This window comes from Xiphophorus hellerii, chromosome 19 (assembly GCF_003331165.1).
Source record: "Xiphophorus hellerii strain 12219 chromosome 19, Xiphophorus_hellerii-4.1, whole genome shotgun sequence".
NCBI lineage: Eukaryota > Metazoa > Chordata > Actinopteri > Cyprinodontiformes > Poeciliidae > Xiphophorus > Xiphophorus hellerii.
The window spans coordinates 10,764,050-10,780,296 of record NC_045690.1 but is presented as its reverse complement, the minus strand read 5'-3'; the positions used below and the strand labels follow the sequence as shown (position 1 = coordinate 10,780,296).

The 16,247-nt window shown below is 39.4% G+C and overlaps 1 protein-coding gene across 1 annotated transcript in view; it reads left to right on the top strand.

The window, feature by feature from the left end:
- The window catches only part of akt1 (v-akt murine thymoma viral oncogene homolog 1), a 44,042-nt gene extending 28,571 nt beyond the window's left edge, over positions 1–15,471 (top strand). Inside the window, exons 4-14 of the mRNA XM_032547083.1 lie at positions 1,512–1,623; positions 1,942–2,068; positions 2,991–3,122; positions 3,260–3,325; positions 3,743–3,811; positions 3,956–4,081; positions 7,972–8,100; positions 12,003–12,217; positions 12,322–12,409; positions 12,543–12,645; positions 13,722–15,471. Of these exons, the coding sequence (XP_032402974.1) occupies positions 1,512–1,623; positions 1,942–2,068; positions 2,991–3,122; positions 3,260–3,325; positions 3,743–3,811; positions 3,956–4,081; positions 7,972–8,100; positions 12,003–12,217; positions 12,322–12,409; positions 12,543–12,645; positions 13,722–13,801 (1,247 nt within the window). The 3' untranslated portion in view covers positions 13,802–15,471. The remainder of the gene's footprint in view (positions 1–1,511; positions 1,624–1,941; positions 2,069–2,990; positions 3,123–3,259; positions 3,326–3,742; positions 3,812–3,955; positions 4,082–7,971; positions 8,101–12,002; positions 12,218–12,321; positions 12,410–12,542; positions 12,646–13,721) is intronic.
- Positions 15,472–16,247: the final 776 nt, after the last annotated feature.

Sequence of the window (16,247 nt, the reverse complement as noted above, 5' to 3'; positions counted from 1 at the left end):
GCAAAGAAAATTTAGCCCCAGAATACACATGGTTATGTCTGGTGTTTGACTTTAATGCATCAGGTGCTGTCCTCCTCCTCTCCGAGCTTCTTCCACAGTCCCTCTACTTTCATATTGTTAAAGAAAACTAAACAGAAGTGCCCAGAGCAACACAGTTCTCTCCATCTTCCCATCACAGAAAGTCTCAGCGATAAGCCGCTCAGTTGACTGAACACAACAATTAGACAGCACACTGTTTGTTTAACTTGTTTCCTCCCCGACACTCTTGAGTTATCGTGGCTATTAACTGCCTGATTTCAAGTATTTGTCTGGGCTACGCTCTGAGGCTCTTGTCTCCATCCACGGAGGCTTTGTTTTTTTTGTTTTTCCTTGTCACCAGTGCGACCCCATCATAGAGGACACATGGTGTGTCGCTGCTGAGGGGGCGGCTGCAGCTGGATCACACATTCACCCTGATGGAGCCATGTTGGATCTCAGTGGTGGTCCACTTGGAGTCCTCCATCTATCAGACAGGGGCCATATTTGTGTCACACCCAGACATATTTGCTGACATGTTTCATTTGGGAACAGATGTTAATGTGAAGAAGGTGCAGATGGAAATCTCTGGTTTTGTACTTCCAGTTTGTGGAGTATTGTGAGTAATTGTTTTTGGAAACTGCTTACATAACAATTGTTTGCTCCAAAACTGGGGAAAAATATATATGTGAAGAAAGTGATGAGTGTATCGGGTCTGCTGATTTCTTTTTTTTAATCAGCAAATGTTGTAATTCAAGACTTTCCACTATTAGACTAAGAAAAACAGTTTAACAAGAGTTAATAAAGGATGTAAAGATTTCTGTGTAGTGGGATAATTTATATAAGAATTGTTAAACGTATTAAAAGTACTAAAATTTGTATTTATTCACGATTACTACACAATGTGAAAATGTGTGAAACTTGATGTCGTCCTTCCTTTCCTCCATCTATCCGTGGTGTCCATTCATTCATCTATCTTCTATTATTTGTTATTCCTTCTATCCTTCCATCCACCCATTCATTGTGTCCATCTATGGACTGTTGTCCATCCACTCATCTATCCTCCTTTATCTGTCCTTCTTTCTGGCCTTCCATCCATCATCCATTGTGTGCTCCCTTCTTTCCTTGAAACATTTGCTGTAAATGTATGGTGAACTTTTGTATTTAAAATATGAAGGTGAGGACAATAAACTGAAAACTCAGAAAGGTGAGTCTGGAAAATTGACATTTTTACTGGGAACAATTTGTAGGAACCATAGATGTTGGCACATGGGTTGTTCACAACAGAAAGATACCAAATGTCACATTTTAAAGGAGCTTTCAAATCTTTTCCTCCAAAGTGCACCTGTTCTTTTCCAAATTGGCCAATGGTGTCTGTTAGGGTGGCGATAAAGATAAATGGCTGTAACTGTGGGTCTGTCTCTCCCCTCTGCTCCCCTACAACACTGGCCCTTCTCTTCATCTCCCTCCCTGCTCTCTCCCTGGCTGTTGGTCAGAGTGCCAGCTGATGAAGACGGAACGACCCAAGCCCAACACATTTATCATCCGCTGCCTGCAGTGGACCACTGTCATCGAGCGTACCTTCCACGTGGAGACCCCCGAGGAAAGGCAAGCTACAAGCGCTCGCACATGCCCACACACAACACACCCGCCTCTCTTTGCTATTGGAATTGTAAAACACAAACTGTTTAAATGGAAAGCATTTGTTTCCAGCAAACAGCTGCACAGATTAAGATGTAGGAATTGCTCAAATGTACATTTACAATGATTCATTGCTGCATACTTATTCAAAGTTCCCTGTGATTGGCTGAACTGACACATGAAATTGCTTTCCTGTTGATAAGAACAGAATTGCATGATTGGGCTGCAGGGCTTGCTCAATGGAAAATGAGCTGATTTAATCTCTTTGACTCCTGTCTAATTCAGGGAAGAATGGACCAAAGCCATCCAGGCAGTTGCTGAAGGCCTTCATAAACAAGAAGAGGAGAGGATGGACTCCTCTCCAGAGCCCATGGACATGGAGGTCTACCTGACCAAACCCAGACAGAAAGTGGTACTGTATCTCACCCATGCACAGTGTTACACAGTGCCTTGCAAAACAATTCATATCCCTTTTTCACATTTTATTACATAGTAAACACAAACTTTTATATATTTTATGCTAATACAAGGTAATGCAAAATTTTTTAACAAACAAAAAAATGCAGCATGCATTTAAAGTTGTGCTGCTTTACTCTATAATACCGCTAAATAAAACGGAGTGCAGTAATTAGTCCGTAGAACTTGACTAACAATGCAGGCTTTAGAGATTTGTTAGAGAACATTGATGAACAAGCAGCATTATGTCGTGCTAGACCTTGGATATCTAACACCGCACATTACCTTAAGCTTTACATCCAATAACAGAATCTAATAATAAATAATCAAAATAATCAAAGAGGACAAGATACAAAAAAGTTTGAGACATGAATATCTTTGTTGCTTTTTTCCCTAAATGTACTTCTAAAACAGAAGTTAGCCCTGTGGTAATTCTACGTTTTTTCCCCCTCGCTTCATCCCTCATTTGGTCATGGTGCCCTTCTTCTGACCTGCCCTTCCCTTGATACTTTCACACAACTCCAGCTTTGCTTCCCCATTTCAACCTTCTGGTCGAAGGCATCAGCCAGGGGTGGCTTGGCACCCAACCCCCTTTCCCCTTCAAGGCCACGGGATTGGATGTCGTCCCCCCACCTCCCCACACACAGATGTATACACACCCATTCACAACATTCTCTTCAGGGTCAGAGGTTAACCAAGTCCCAACCACATTTAGGCCAAACCATTAGTGGAGTGGAAATTGCTTAGTGGGTAAAATGGTGCCTAAAATGCTTTAGTGCAGTTGTCAATCAGATTGTGTGTCCAAGCTGGTTAGAGCTCGAGTTTGCTAATTCTCCTGTTCGTAACCAGATACCACTTTGTCTTCTCTGGCCTTCCAGACTATGCATGACTTTGAATACCTCAAACTCCTGGGAAAAGGCACTTTTGGCAAAGTTATTCTGGTAAAGGAGAAGGCCACAGGACGCTACTATGCCATGAAGATCCTAAAGAAGGAGGTGATCGTAGCAAAAGTGAGTGGTTGCCAATTTGCAAGTAACGGGTGAAAAACACTTAGGTTTTGGAGTTCGGTGGCGCAATGACTGATACCTAAATAGTTAGCTATTGTAAGACTTAGACAAACACTCTTTGTGCTTTTCTTTTTTCGCAGGATGAAGTGGCACACACACTCACTGAAAACAGGGTCCTCCAGAATTCAAAGCATCCGTTCTTGACTGTAAGAAAGCCCCTCTGTATATCTGAATCTTTTTTTTCAACCCAAAAAAGGCCTTTTTTTTTACTCAAGCAACCATTTATTCAGAAAAGGCAACAATCTTAACAGAAGAAAACAATCACTTTTTATAGTAACACTGACTGTTTTGGCCTATTTTAAAAATAAATCTGTGGGTTTTGGTTTGGGAATCTTGTGAAAATAAATTATGCACAAATATTGTCATTGACTCTCAACAGAATATTATCTATATTCTATTTTTTTCTCCAGCATGGTCCTCTTTAGATGTTTGATTTTTTTTATTTTTTTTTTGAGAATGTTGCTGCAGATGCAGCTACTGCGACTGCATGTTGGTTGTTTAAAGGGCAGCTTCCTCTTGACTAGGCTGATAAGTTCTGCTTTAATCATGCTCTTCTTCTGCAGGGACTGAAATACTCCTTCCAGACTCATGACCGCCTGTGTTTTGTAATGGAGTACGCAAACGGTGGTGAAGTAAGCGACATAAACCGCCCAAACCTTTGTTGTTGCATCACAGTTTTTCTTACTACTTGGTCACTGATAAATTTTTTTTTTTTGCCTTGACCGCTGGACTGATAAACTTTGTTCTCATTTGAACACCCCTGTCTCCCCCTTCAGCTTTTCTTCCATCTGTCAAGAGACCGGGTATTTTCAGAAGAACGGGCTCGGTTCTATGGTGCAGAGATAGTGTCAGCGCTGGATTACCTACATGCTGAGAGAAACGTGGTTTATAGAGATCTGAAGGTATCAAGAATATATTTGGACTTTCCCACTTTTCCTTCCTTTTGTTACTCTATTTTGTAATAGACGGACACAAAGTAGAACATAAATGTGGACGAAACATTTAAAAATATGTTTTTTTAAAGTATTTGCAAATAAGAATCCAAATTCTGGCATGCATATGTGTATATACTCCTTTTTAATTTGATACCCCTAAGTGAAATCCAGTTCAATCAATTTCATTCATAAGAAAATTCATTTGTAATACCTGTGTGTAATTTAATCTCAACATAGATGTTTCTGTTTTTTAGTGAACATTAGTAAACAAAACTAAAGACTAAAGAATATCATTAGAGGCTTACTAAGGGGTTAGAGTCTCCACAAATGTATCTTCCAGAATTCTGTTCTAGCTATCATTCCAAAAGAGAGAGTATGTATTACTCCTGTTAACCTACCAAGACATGGCCCAGTTGGTCAGCTGGTCTTAATGGCAACTTCAGATGGAAAGAGCCACATCTTGAGAAGGAGAATTTTTTTGACAGGTAAACTTAGTCTTTCTCACAAATCTGGCTTTTTTAAAAGTTTGGTGAGAAAAGGGGCACTGCTGAATCTGAAAAAACCCAGTAGTCTCATTTAGAGTAAACCATAAGCTATGTAGAGGCACAGCAAGTACTCTGAAGAAGGTGCTCTGCTTGGATGAGACTAGATTTAACTTTTTTTACCTACACACATATAATACTATATGGTAGAAAATGAACTCTATACATACACAACATCATACAGTGAAACAGAGTGGTTTTCTCTTTTCTCTCTTTCTACCCAAACTGTCCTTCAGTCCAATACATTGTCTCAAATAGTCCTTTTCTTGAATGACAGTTTTGTTTTCAGAGACTTCATAATTAATTTTGTTTGTTTGGTTTTTTTAATCTATTTTGAATATTTAAAATATCTTCCAGTTCCGGTGTTAAATGTTCATTAGAGAATTTAAAGTTTATTGGTCTTTGAGAGTGTGTTTTTGAATCTTTATGCCATTACCATTACGTCATCTGAAAATGAACTCAAAATGACAATATTATCGTCTATCACACTAACTTGTGGAACAATTTATTGTCCACTAAAATTTGCTATTGTGGCAGGCATATTTACAGGTGCTCTTCATCCAATCTAATGGAGATTATACAATTGTTCAAAAATGTCAGCCTCTACATCAGGGCTGCCCAAGTCCAGTTCTCATGCTTCAACCTTTAGATGTAAAATTTCTCTGAATCAAATCCCTGAAACCCATCATCAGCATATCACTCAGCTCTGCAGAGGCCAGGTATTGAGACATTCATGGGATATAGGTGTGTTAAAGAAGAAATGTATCTAAAAATTGCAGGATGGTAGAACTTGAGGACTGGATTTGAGCACATCTGCTCTACCTACTCAAAGTATCACCTTTTCTTCCACTTCACTTTATGCTTTATTTTGTGTTAGTTAAATAAAGCATAAAAGGCATTGAAGTGTTTGGTTATAACGTAGCAAAATATTGAAGGGGTTTGAATACTTTTGGGAGGTTTGTGCTCATCCAGAGCTGTGGCAGCGGACAAGCCTTATTGATCTGCCACATCAGCCTCTAGACATCACTGCAGCTGGAGAAGAGTCTGGTCCGACCTTTACTGCAGTGAAACAGAAATAACCAGAGCTGCCTCTAGTAGCGCACATGCAGAGCCCATTATGTGGTATTTGTCCACTTTGCAATTTATATTGTTTTGTAAATTGACACTGCAGTTGAGCAGTTTTTTGTTTTTTTGGGGGGGCAAAAAGGAAACGACTAACCATCCATCATTACAGCTGTAGTTGTGCCGTATTGATGGGCATGTTTGGATTCAGGAATGCAATCAGTGCTGCAGTGGGCATCTCAAGCCGTACTTCTTCCAGCTGATAAAACTATACCAGCCAGGTCAGCACAGCGCAGCTCTCCCTCCCTTATTCCCTCCCTTGGGTTTACGAGGCAGGCTCCCAGCCTGCGAGGGTTCTCCAGAAAATGCCAGGGTAGCAGGATTGGAGGATGTGCTGACTCTGGCCGGCCGCTGCTGGCCACGTGTGAGCTACAGCTGCTGGGTGACTTTAACAGGAAGAGAGAGAGGGGGGAGTTAAACCCCAAGTCATGACACTAAATAATCAACATCCATATAGGTTGTATCTCTGATTACCTTTACATGCTGTCATAGAGTAAAGTTCTATGCTAAAGTATTAATACCTCTGTAAGTCTTAGTGTTTTGTTACATTGCAGCTGTAAACTTTTTTTTTATTGGGATGGTTTTGTGATAGAGACACACAAAGTACTTTGAAGTTGTGAAGTTAATGTAAAATGATGTACAAGTTTTCAAATATACAGTACAGACCAAAAGTTTGGACACAACTGTGTGTGTCATTGAATTCTCATTGAATTCAATGAGAAAGTGTGTCCAAACTTTTGGTCTGAACTGTACATATTTTAACACTATGTTTTAACATCCAGTGTTTTACATGTTCTCAATTATATTATTCAAAATTTTTTTTTAAATATAGCCCATTTACTCTTCCCCCTGAATGAAATCCAGCATAACCACTTGTTTTCAAAAGTCCCTTATTTAGTTGAAGTCCAATAAAATGTGAAAACGGGGATTCTATAAAGCTTGTTTTGCAAGAAAAATTGAAAAAAAGATTACTTTTTTTATGTTGAGGAAACATCGTAGAACATTGTGGTGGCAGCACCATTCTGCTGTTTTTTATCAGCTTCTAGAGAGAAATTCGGCGAGTCAGAACTGCAGAGGAGTGGTTTAGATAAAAACATGCTAATGTTTCAGAAATGCTTTGGATACTTTTGCATGACACAACACTGGTTGAGCAGCAGGAGTGTTTATTTTTCTATAGAAATGATTTTATCCAAAACTTCCCCTCACTTGCACGTGACAATGTTTTCAAATTGATTTGCAAAACTGAGGAAATAAAAATAACATCCTCTTTTTTAAAATTTTTTCTTGTCAAAAAGGGAAGCGACATGGAGCAAGCTGGTGACTGGCTAATTTTCTTTCACCCAAATATTTATATGATTAATTATACCTGGTTTTATTAAACATCCATTCAGTCAAATAGTACACTAGTGAAAAATGCCTAAGTGAAATAAGGAGAAAATTTGTTGACTGTTACCTGTGGGAAATATGAAGAACAATTCCTCTTTGCAGACATTACAACCCTTTGAGGTGAATTCATTCATTATCAAGCAACTGGGAAACCTGAAATAAAAGCTATATAATTGGTTTTATATGCTAATAGGTTTGAAGTATCAAAGGTCTCAAAATTCAGTGAACACACGTTCTAAATTTAAAAAACATGAAAATGAGTACAATAATCAAATGCATTTATTTAAATGTTCCAATAATTTTTTTACACAGTACATTTTTAAATGATTTATTATACTGTGAAAACATATTTTAGCAGGTTTTTTATTCTTATTCTAGAATGTTTAGTAATTTATTTTGTTTGATGGGGACTTGCCTAGATTACTATGGTTCAAGTTAACCAGCAGTAGCACAGGATATATATATATATAAAAAAAACAGAAATCAAAAAATGTTTGATTTTTAACACACATTTGTGTTTTGAGTTTAATTTTTAAATGTGTATTAAGTGTTTGCAAATTTAATCATCAATTTACATTTCTTGATGTAATGCACATATTACATTGCAATTTCAATTTACATTTATAAGTGGTTACTTGACAAATTAGTTATTAATTTGTTGCACTTCTGGCCCTCAATAAATGTGTTTTTCCAAATCACTTAAACCCCCCTTTTCCCCTTAAATTTTATTCATAATCCAACATGTCCTCCATTTCAATTAAAAAAGAAGTGACTTTTATGTGTGTTTATGTGTTTTTGTTTCTACAGCTGGAAAACCTCATGCTGGATAAAGACGGACACATAAAGATCACAGATTTTGGTCTCTGTAAGGAGGGGATCAAAGACGGAGCCACTATGAAAACTTTCTGCGGGACGCCAGAGTACCTCGCACCTGAGGTAAACATGACAGTGCAACACTTTACCTGGAATCATGATTTCAAGTTTCTTAACCAAGCCAATTGGTCTGAAGCCAATTGCAGATCTATGAATACAAGTCAAATAATTTTTATACACTTCATTTTCACCATCAGGTTTTTCTCCTGGAGGGAATCCAAAATTCAGATCTTAGACCTCTGTTATTTTCTCCCTACCTGCTTCCACTTGGCTAAATGTTGTTGAAACACAATATTCCTTTTCATCTGTAGGCAAACGGCTGTCGAATATATTGCTCCTTAAAGTGCATGGACACATTCTTCGTCCAGCCTCTCATCCGAAGTTGGATGACACCAATTTTCTTTGATTTTAATGAGACGTCAACCTTTTTTCTCGTTCACAGTGAAGAAAAATGATGATTACAAATTTAAGTGTTAAAATACAGATCCCGATTAAAAACTGGGTAGCCATGTTAACTCTAATCATGTCCTGATTTTTTTTTTTCAGCTATAAGGCAAAAATCAAGCCAACTTTTATCAAGAATAACCCTAGATACACAGATTCATGTTTTTATAACCTACTGTTATGTCCTCCTGTTTGTGGTCAGTCAAATTTCTCTGCTGTTCACCAGGTACAATTTTTAGCTTTTTTTCCCCCTTTAGTATTTTATCTTGGTCAATGTTGTTGTTTTTTAAAAGTGCTTTATAAAGTGTTACATTGTGGATCCTAATGATGAATGCTGCCCATAAACACAGGGTTTTGTAGAGCCCACCAGTCCGCTAACGAAAATATGCCATTCATTTGTGGACCTCATTGTATGCTATGGAAGCGTTTGAAGAAAAGAGCAGCTGCCCCAAAATGCCTCTCTAATCTCCAACTGAAGTTGAGTTAATGAGTGTGCAGTGTGCCCAGGGCAGGGCAGCCTGCTCTCATATTTGCCGTGTCTTGAGGTGCGTGGGTTCTCGCTGTTGCGTGCAGGTATGACGAGTGTTGGAGGTGTAACCTGATATGCTGTGCTGTGCATGTGTTCAAAGTGTGTTTGTGAATTCTCCCCACCTGTTGTCATAAAAATGCTTTCTGGAAGAAGGGTGTCCATGTTGACACAGTTGTCGCATCGTTGTTTTTAGACTGTGATTGGAATTTTGTGTTTGAAGGAGAAGGTGTTTGGCCGGCTGGATTTCAGGAAATGTGAACTTCGTCAGGGAAAGCAAGGAAAAGAGAGACCACATGGGTTCCAGCTGTTATGTGGCACCTGGAGAGGCACTGTTCAGGGTGCTTCACCTGCACTAAGCACACAATCCCACAAAGCTTCACTCCTCCTCAGGAACATATAAATGTCCTGCAAAAATACTAAAACTTTTTGAAGTTTCTCACATTTTGTCAAACTACTGTTATGTATTATATTGGGACCTTTCCCCTTGAAGCCAGTAAATAAAACCAATTTCCTTCAGAAGTCATCCAGTAAATTCCTCTTATACAATTTAATTTCAGTATAAATACATCTGTTTTGTGAAGGCCTCAGTCACTGAGCAGATCTGCCCTGTGGAGAAGAGTGGCCAGAAGAAAATCCATTTTGACAGAAAGCTAAAACAAGTCCTGTTTGTAGTTTTTCATAAGGAATTTATCAAACACCTCAAACTTCTGGAAGATTCTTTTGCGGGCAGAACTTGTTTGCACATAATATATGCATATATAACTTTTTTCAACATCAGTGATATGCTGCTGATAAAATGCATCAAGGTTTGTGAATGCACAATTACAGCATATGTAGTGAGATTAGAGGTAGGAATACTTTTACAAGTCACACTGCCTCAAATCTTTTCAAAGAAAAACACAGCAACTTTTTATCTACTGCAATTATTTCTGGTTTTCTATCCTCATCCGGAGCTTCTCCTGGCCCACTCCAATGACAGCTCCAAACTCACTAGTGGAGCGCTGGTAGACATCAGGGGGCATCGCCATGGTAACAGGGTCGCTGCTGAGCGTCTCAATGGAGTTCGGGCCAGGCAGTGTTACAGGTTTTTCTGCAATAAACAATGACCTTGTTGTGTGTGCTGCACAGGAATGCTGTAATGTCTGGGAATATTCCACCCAGAGCTGCAGAGAAAGAGAGGGAGAGGTAGGGAGGATAGACTCGGCCTGCAACAACCTGACCAGTTTGTCTCCGGAGTAAAGCGCCGAACAAATTCACTTAGTCACTTTTATTAAACACTTACAGAAAGAAAACTATTATTGGCTAAGGGAATTGGCTGTTAGGGAATGTCCACAAAGAAAAATGTGGACATGTTTAATCTAGCCCCCAACACCAGTCTGTATTCGGCGTCTTGAAAGATTAATGGCTGTCAGTGTAGAACATTGTGAGCTGAAAAAGAGCAGTAAGGAGACTGTAGCTCCCAAGAATCAGAAGCAAGTGTGTTGTTTTTTTTTTAATCCTCCTTCTTCTTCTCTCTCCCGCTGCCTCTGCTCCTTTGGGGCAGTGTAACAGTATTAGCTTAGGGGCCGGGGCCCAAATAGGCAGGCAAGCAAGCAGGCAGTCCTGGTTACGTATATGAGGGATGAGCTTGGCTCCTGCGCTCCTGGCAGCTTCACAGCTGTGGCGCTCTTCTACATATATGGGGCAGCTGCGGGCCCAGCTGTCGCACGGTGTGAATCACACGACAGCAGCGCTGGAAATAGAGACGGCCCAGTAATCTTAGCCCCACTCCGGCTTCACGTTACCCCCCTCCACTGCCCTCTCGGCCCTTCCCGTCGATCCTCTGCACTCACCGCAGGACCAGACCGAGGGCCCACACAAGACATGCAAGCTGCATACATGCTCACTCACCAGCAGTCTGGTTCCTTTTACGGACACTTCAGTCCATCTGTTTCTGCAGGACCACCCCTCTCTGGGCCGGTGCACTTTTTGTGTCCTTGTCTAATTCGTTTAATCCGCCCTTATCTTTTTATCCAAGTTTCTAATATTAGGTCCGAAATTTGTAGCATCATGCTGCTGAGAGTGTGGGAGAACACATTGTTCTCGTCTTGATTTAACCTTCAACATCCGCCTGGTGAGGTAGAATCCAGTACATGTCCCCAGACACTCTGGAACAACTCCACTCTGCAGAGCATTAGTCATGCAACAGGTTACACTGTTCACCAAGCACAACACCAGAGGAGTTTCTAATTAGGAAATGTCACAAAAAGTCATCTTATGAAAAGAATATGATTAAATATTTCCCTATCTGTGACTTCAGCTGTGTTAATTGAACAGTTTGCTATCATTTGTTCATGTGAAAGACTTAATTTCTCTGCTGCTTGTTGATCTGTATGTGTTTGTGTATATGTGGAAGGGGTAGAGGTGATTAAATATGCAAGGCTCCAGGGGAAACTCTATACTTGCTCCTAATGTGAGATGTGAGTCAGTGTTGGCTGGAGCAGCCTGAAAACTTCTGACCAGAGGGGGGAGAAGGTGATGTCGGTGGGGGTTGGTTGGGATGTCCAGACACAGGCGTCTTGGTTGAATCCGAAACTGTCATTGCAGAAGTATTTCATCTACTTTTGTGTACATATATTTTTATCCCTTTTCTTTTCCAGTTGCTTTTAGGATTGCAGCTTGTGTTCTGCATATTCTCTTTTTTTTTTAAATCAGACTGATTAACATTACAGATCCAGATGTCATCTTATCACATATATATGGTTCTCTTTTTCCTGTTTCTTCAACAGGAGTAGCTACAAAGACTTTTGCTGTCACAAATTGTCTTTAAATGCATTTATCTGCATTTAAAGCAATATAAAGGTGTATTATGCTTTACATTTTATACTGTAAAATATATATTTAGGTCCATAATGTCTTTAGATGTCTAAAAATCTGAAAAAATAAGAAGTACAACGCTTCTGATTTAGATCTGTTCTCAACAACTGTATTTTAAATCCTCCCCCTCTCCAAGGTCCTAGAAGACAATGACTACGGCCGCGCTGTGGACTGGTGGGGTCTGGGCGTGGTGATGTATGAGATGATGTGCGGCCGGCTGCCGTTTTACAACCAGGATCACGAGAGGCTGTTTGAGCTCATCCTCATGGAAGACATCCGTTTTCCTCGGACTCTCGGCCCTGAGGCGCGCTCGCTGCTTTCCGGTCTCCTTAAGAAGGACCCAATGCAAAGGTCGGTGTGTCCTCTCAGTCAGGTCTCATTTCTAGTTTTTATTTATCTTTACAGTCGCTTGTTTTTAAAATGTGTCATTAACGTCCTTGTTTTTGGGTTTCCAGGTTAGGTGGAGGGCCTGATGATGCCAAGGAAATCATGCAGCACAAATTCTTTGCTGGGATAAATTGGCAAGATGTCTATGAAAAGAAGGTGGGGTTCTGAAATATTTATTTTGCCTGTGATTTATATAAAGTAGAATTGCCTAGAAACGACACTGTCAGAGTGACAACTGTTCCTACGGCAATAAATGGTTGTTGATGTAAGCATGTCTCCTCTCTAACAGCTTGTCCCGCCGTTTAAGCCCCAAGTTACCTCAGAGACGGACACAAGATATTTTGACGAAGAGTTCACAGGACAAATCATCACCATTACGCCACCCGGACAAGGTAGCATCACTTTCACATGTGAATGACCGTGCTAACAACTTACAAACAGTTCCACTCAATATGTCACAAAGTCAATCCACAATTTTTTATCTTTCCACATAAGTATCTGCTGTTTTTAAACAGGGAAGTTTTTAACTTGAGACTTGAGTTACCTTTTTCTAAATATGACTGGAAGCTTCATTAGGGACAGTGTGCCCTCTTCAGGACATGCAACACTATTAAAATAGGCTTTGGAAAACATTAAAGTAAGCAGGGAGCTGAGCACTTTGAATGACGATGATCATTTGGGGCAAATTTTACAAAAGTAAAAAAAATCTAAATATTAATAAAAAGATAAGTGGATGGATGGATAGATAAGGTTAATAAGTGTTATCTACCCATTTTCAATGCAGATTTCTGCAGTTTTCATGCTTCCTAAAGGATTCTAAGGATTTTTGTCATGTTAGAAGTCCAAATTCCAATTTTTAATATGTTTTTTGAGATATCAAAAAAATCAAGACAAAGTAGAAGTGAAAGGCTACTATTTGTGATCAGGACTGTTATACAAATACAAGTGTGTATTCCAGTTATATTTAAGTCTTTTGCAAGGTTTCATAACTTTGAGTGGGCCACCGTGATTTTTTTTTTTTTGTCTTTTTGACTTCCTGATAGAGGGAACACATGCATTTTGGATATTGTTTAATAATCAATTTTTTTTCTTAAATTTTATAACACGTTTATCCCAGACCCGTCTGCTTTGTACCTAAGTCTTCATGATTCTGTTTGTTCACCAATATTCTCTAACAAACATCTGGAGCCTTACCAGAACTGTTATAAATCCAGCTGGATTATAATGAATAAATTACACCAAAGTGGATTCTGTTTACTAATTAGGTAGCTTCTGAAGGTAATTATTATACTAGATTTTATTTAGGTAAATCCGGGTAAAGAGTGCACAACTTAGTGTTGATCCATTACATAGAATCCCATTAATATACTAAAATTTTAAAGTTGAAAAATGTGTTACCTTGTCAGACAAATTGTATCTTTAACGAGAACTAACAGATAGTTGTTTTTTTGGGGTTTTTTATCCCCAGATGACAGCATGGAATCTTTCGACAGCGAGCAACGACCCCACTTCCCACAGTTCTCCTACTCTGCCAGTGGGACAGCCTAATATGCAAATCTCAAACATTCCTCCTGTCCCACGTTCATTCCCTCTCTCCATCCGACTGCACTCTCAAAAGGCCCCAGCCTACTCAGCCTCGTCCTCCCCCAGCATTGTCTGCACAAGCCCCCCGTCGGATGTCTCAGTCTGAGCCGTTGTTGTTGTTTTACAGGATGGAGGAAGTGCGAGACAAAAACAAAGATAAACGTGCTTGTTCTTGGTGGCCTTTGAAGACTGACCATGGAGATAACACTACCCTGCATTTCCTGGTTGTTATGCTGTATACAGAGCAGGCATCCGTACTCCATAATGAACGGGGAAATGTAGCTATGCACAAATTGGGCTACTCCCATAGCTCAATGGGGTTTTTTTGTCTTTTTTTAAGGGGTTGTTTATATTCAATAAAACATCAACCATTTCAAATAGGTTTTAGGCATGCTGTGGACCAAAAACACCATGTAAAACAGAGAGTGTGTTGTTTGTTGAGTGGGTGATTTATTCATGTTTTTCGAGTCTTTTCGGACTTCTTTGGCCTCATAAAGTGAATGTACCGTATCAAATAAAGTTAATCTTCCTTCATACTGATGTGTAATTCTCCTAAGACTGAAAAGTCCTCTTCGCTTTAAGCCAGCCTTGATGCAAAACTGAAACCTATCTGTCGTATTACCATTCCACACAATGATATATCTGAGGAATCAGCAGTGCAATCTAGTCTAACATGACGCGAGCGTGAGTGATCATTCAGTTTCTTTTAAAAATTGCTTGCACATGACTCAGATCCACTGCTTCCTGTTCAGGCTAATAAAAAGCATCTCCACTCCTGAAGTCAGCGCTTACACTTCCTGGTGCCTTTTCATGTGGATGCGCCTTCTGCTCCAAGCTCTTCTTTTCTCCTTTGGGTTTTTCCTCTGTATACAGTACACTATTGGGTGTTATATTCCACCTGGTGCATATGCTGCAGCCTCAGTGAGGTCACTTCAACATAATACACTTCTTTAGGAAAACTTTGCAAGCAAACTAGGCTTCAGGGGAAAACGGTGATCTTTCATTTGCGTCTTTAGGGGACTTCCACCCCTCTCACTAGCTTCCGAGTTATTTATGAGACCAATGTGGATGAAAAGGAGTTTCACTGTGCCAATGATATGCACTTTGTTGGCCAAAAATGATTGTATTAGGACCCCCTCTATATATGGCTGGTAAAGACTAAATTAGCTTCCTTTTGTAAGACGAATTTGTGTGTTGTGGATACGATTGAAACAAGACGTGTTGGTTTGAATCATTTCTTGTGCTGAGGCTAAAACCGATGGTCTTCTTTCAGAAGTTTCCGGAAGCTCTTCAGTATTTTTAGAACGACAGATAATCATTGTCAAAAGTGCATATTTTCATTGAATGTAATGTTTTTTTTATATTGTTTTCTCTTCAGTCGTTTGCAAACCTTTGTTCACTCTTTGAGTCTGTTTGTTACTTATTCCTATGCACACTCCCATCTTGGCTGTCACCTTCTGAAAATAGGGGGGGGGGATCCTTTTATATTTTTTACTTCAACTTTTTTTGTACCTGCCCCTCCTGTATTCCTGTGACCGAGGACACCAGCTTTAGTAAACAAATAATATAAACTTTGTACACTGTTTTTACATGTTTTCTTCTCAATTGATGAAATTAAAGGTCTTATCAACTGAGTGACTCATTTCTCTTAAGATTACATTCAAAGAAATCTAGAAGGCAAAACATACAAACATGTTCATGAAATCTTGGGCTATTGGAAAACTAGCATCTTTTTAGTGCTTGTTTTCATTATTAGAGGTTATTTGTATTTGTGACAAATGTTTTTCCAAAAAGTTTTCTATTCGTTTCCTTTATTTTTTTAATTGATATCCATATAAAATTACATTAAAAAATGTTATTGCGGGAAAAAGAAAATTAAATGTTTTGTAACTAATCTAGTCATTGTGGTCGATGCTGTGGGCAGTCATTATCTCTGATAGCAGCCAGTCTGGAAATAAGTTTATAGAAGCCTTTGACTGAAGACTGTTGCAGTATAACGGTCTCATGAACGCTCTGGTGTGCTATCTGCTCTTATTTCTGGGCACCACAGGTGATATTTCACAGTAACATCCTGAATAACAGTAATTGTTGCCAAGGACTGCTAGTATTTGCTTTTCCCGCTCCTCTTTAATCATATTTCTATGTCCTTTGCAATCATGGAGAATATGTTCATTTACACCCTCCATAAAGAGTGCAAGCTGCAGGAGAGTGATGACAAAGAAGCTCGCTGTTTAATGCGCCACATCAAAGCAAATTAATGGAAGGCCAAGAAGAAGGAAAAAGGTACAAGCAACATATATGATAACCACAGGCTTGAGCTGACTGTGAGGCAAATTCTTTTCAATAATTTGAAGATTCAGAAAGTGAAGCTGGAGTGTGTTTATTTAGGACATGGGCTTCATCTATCATT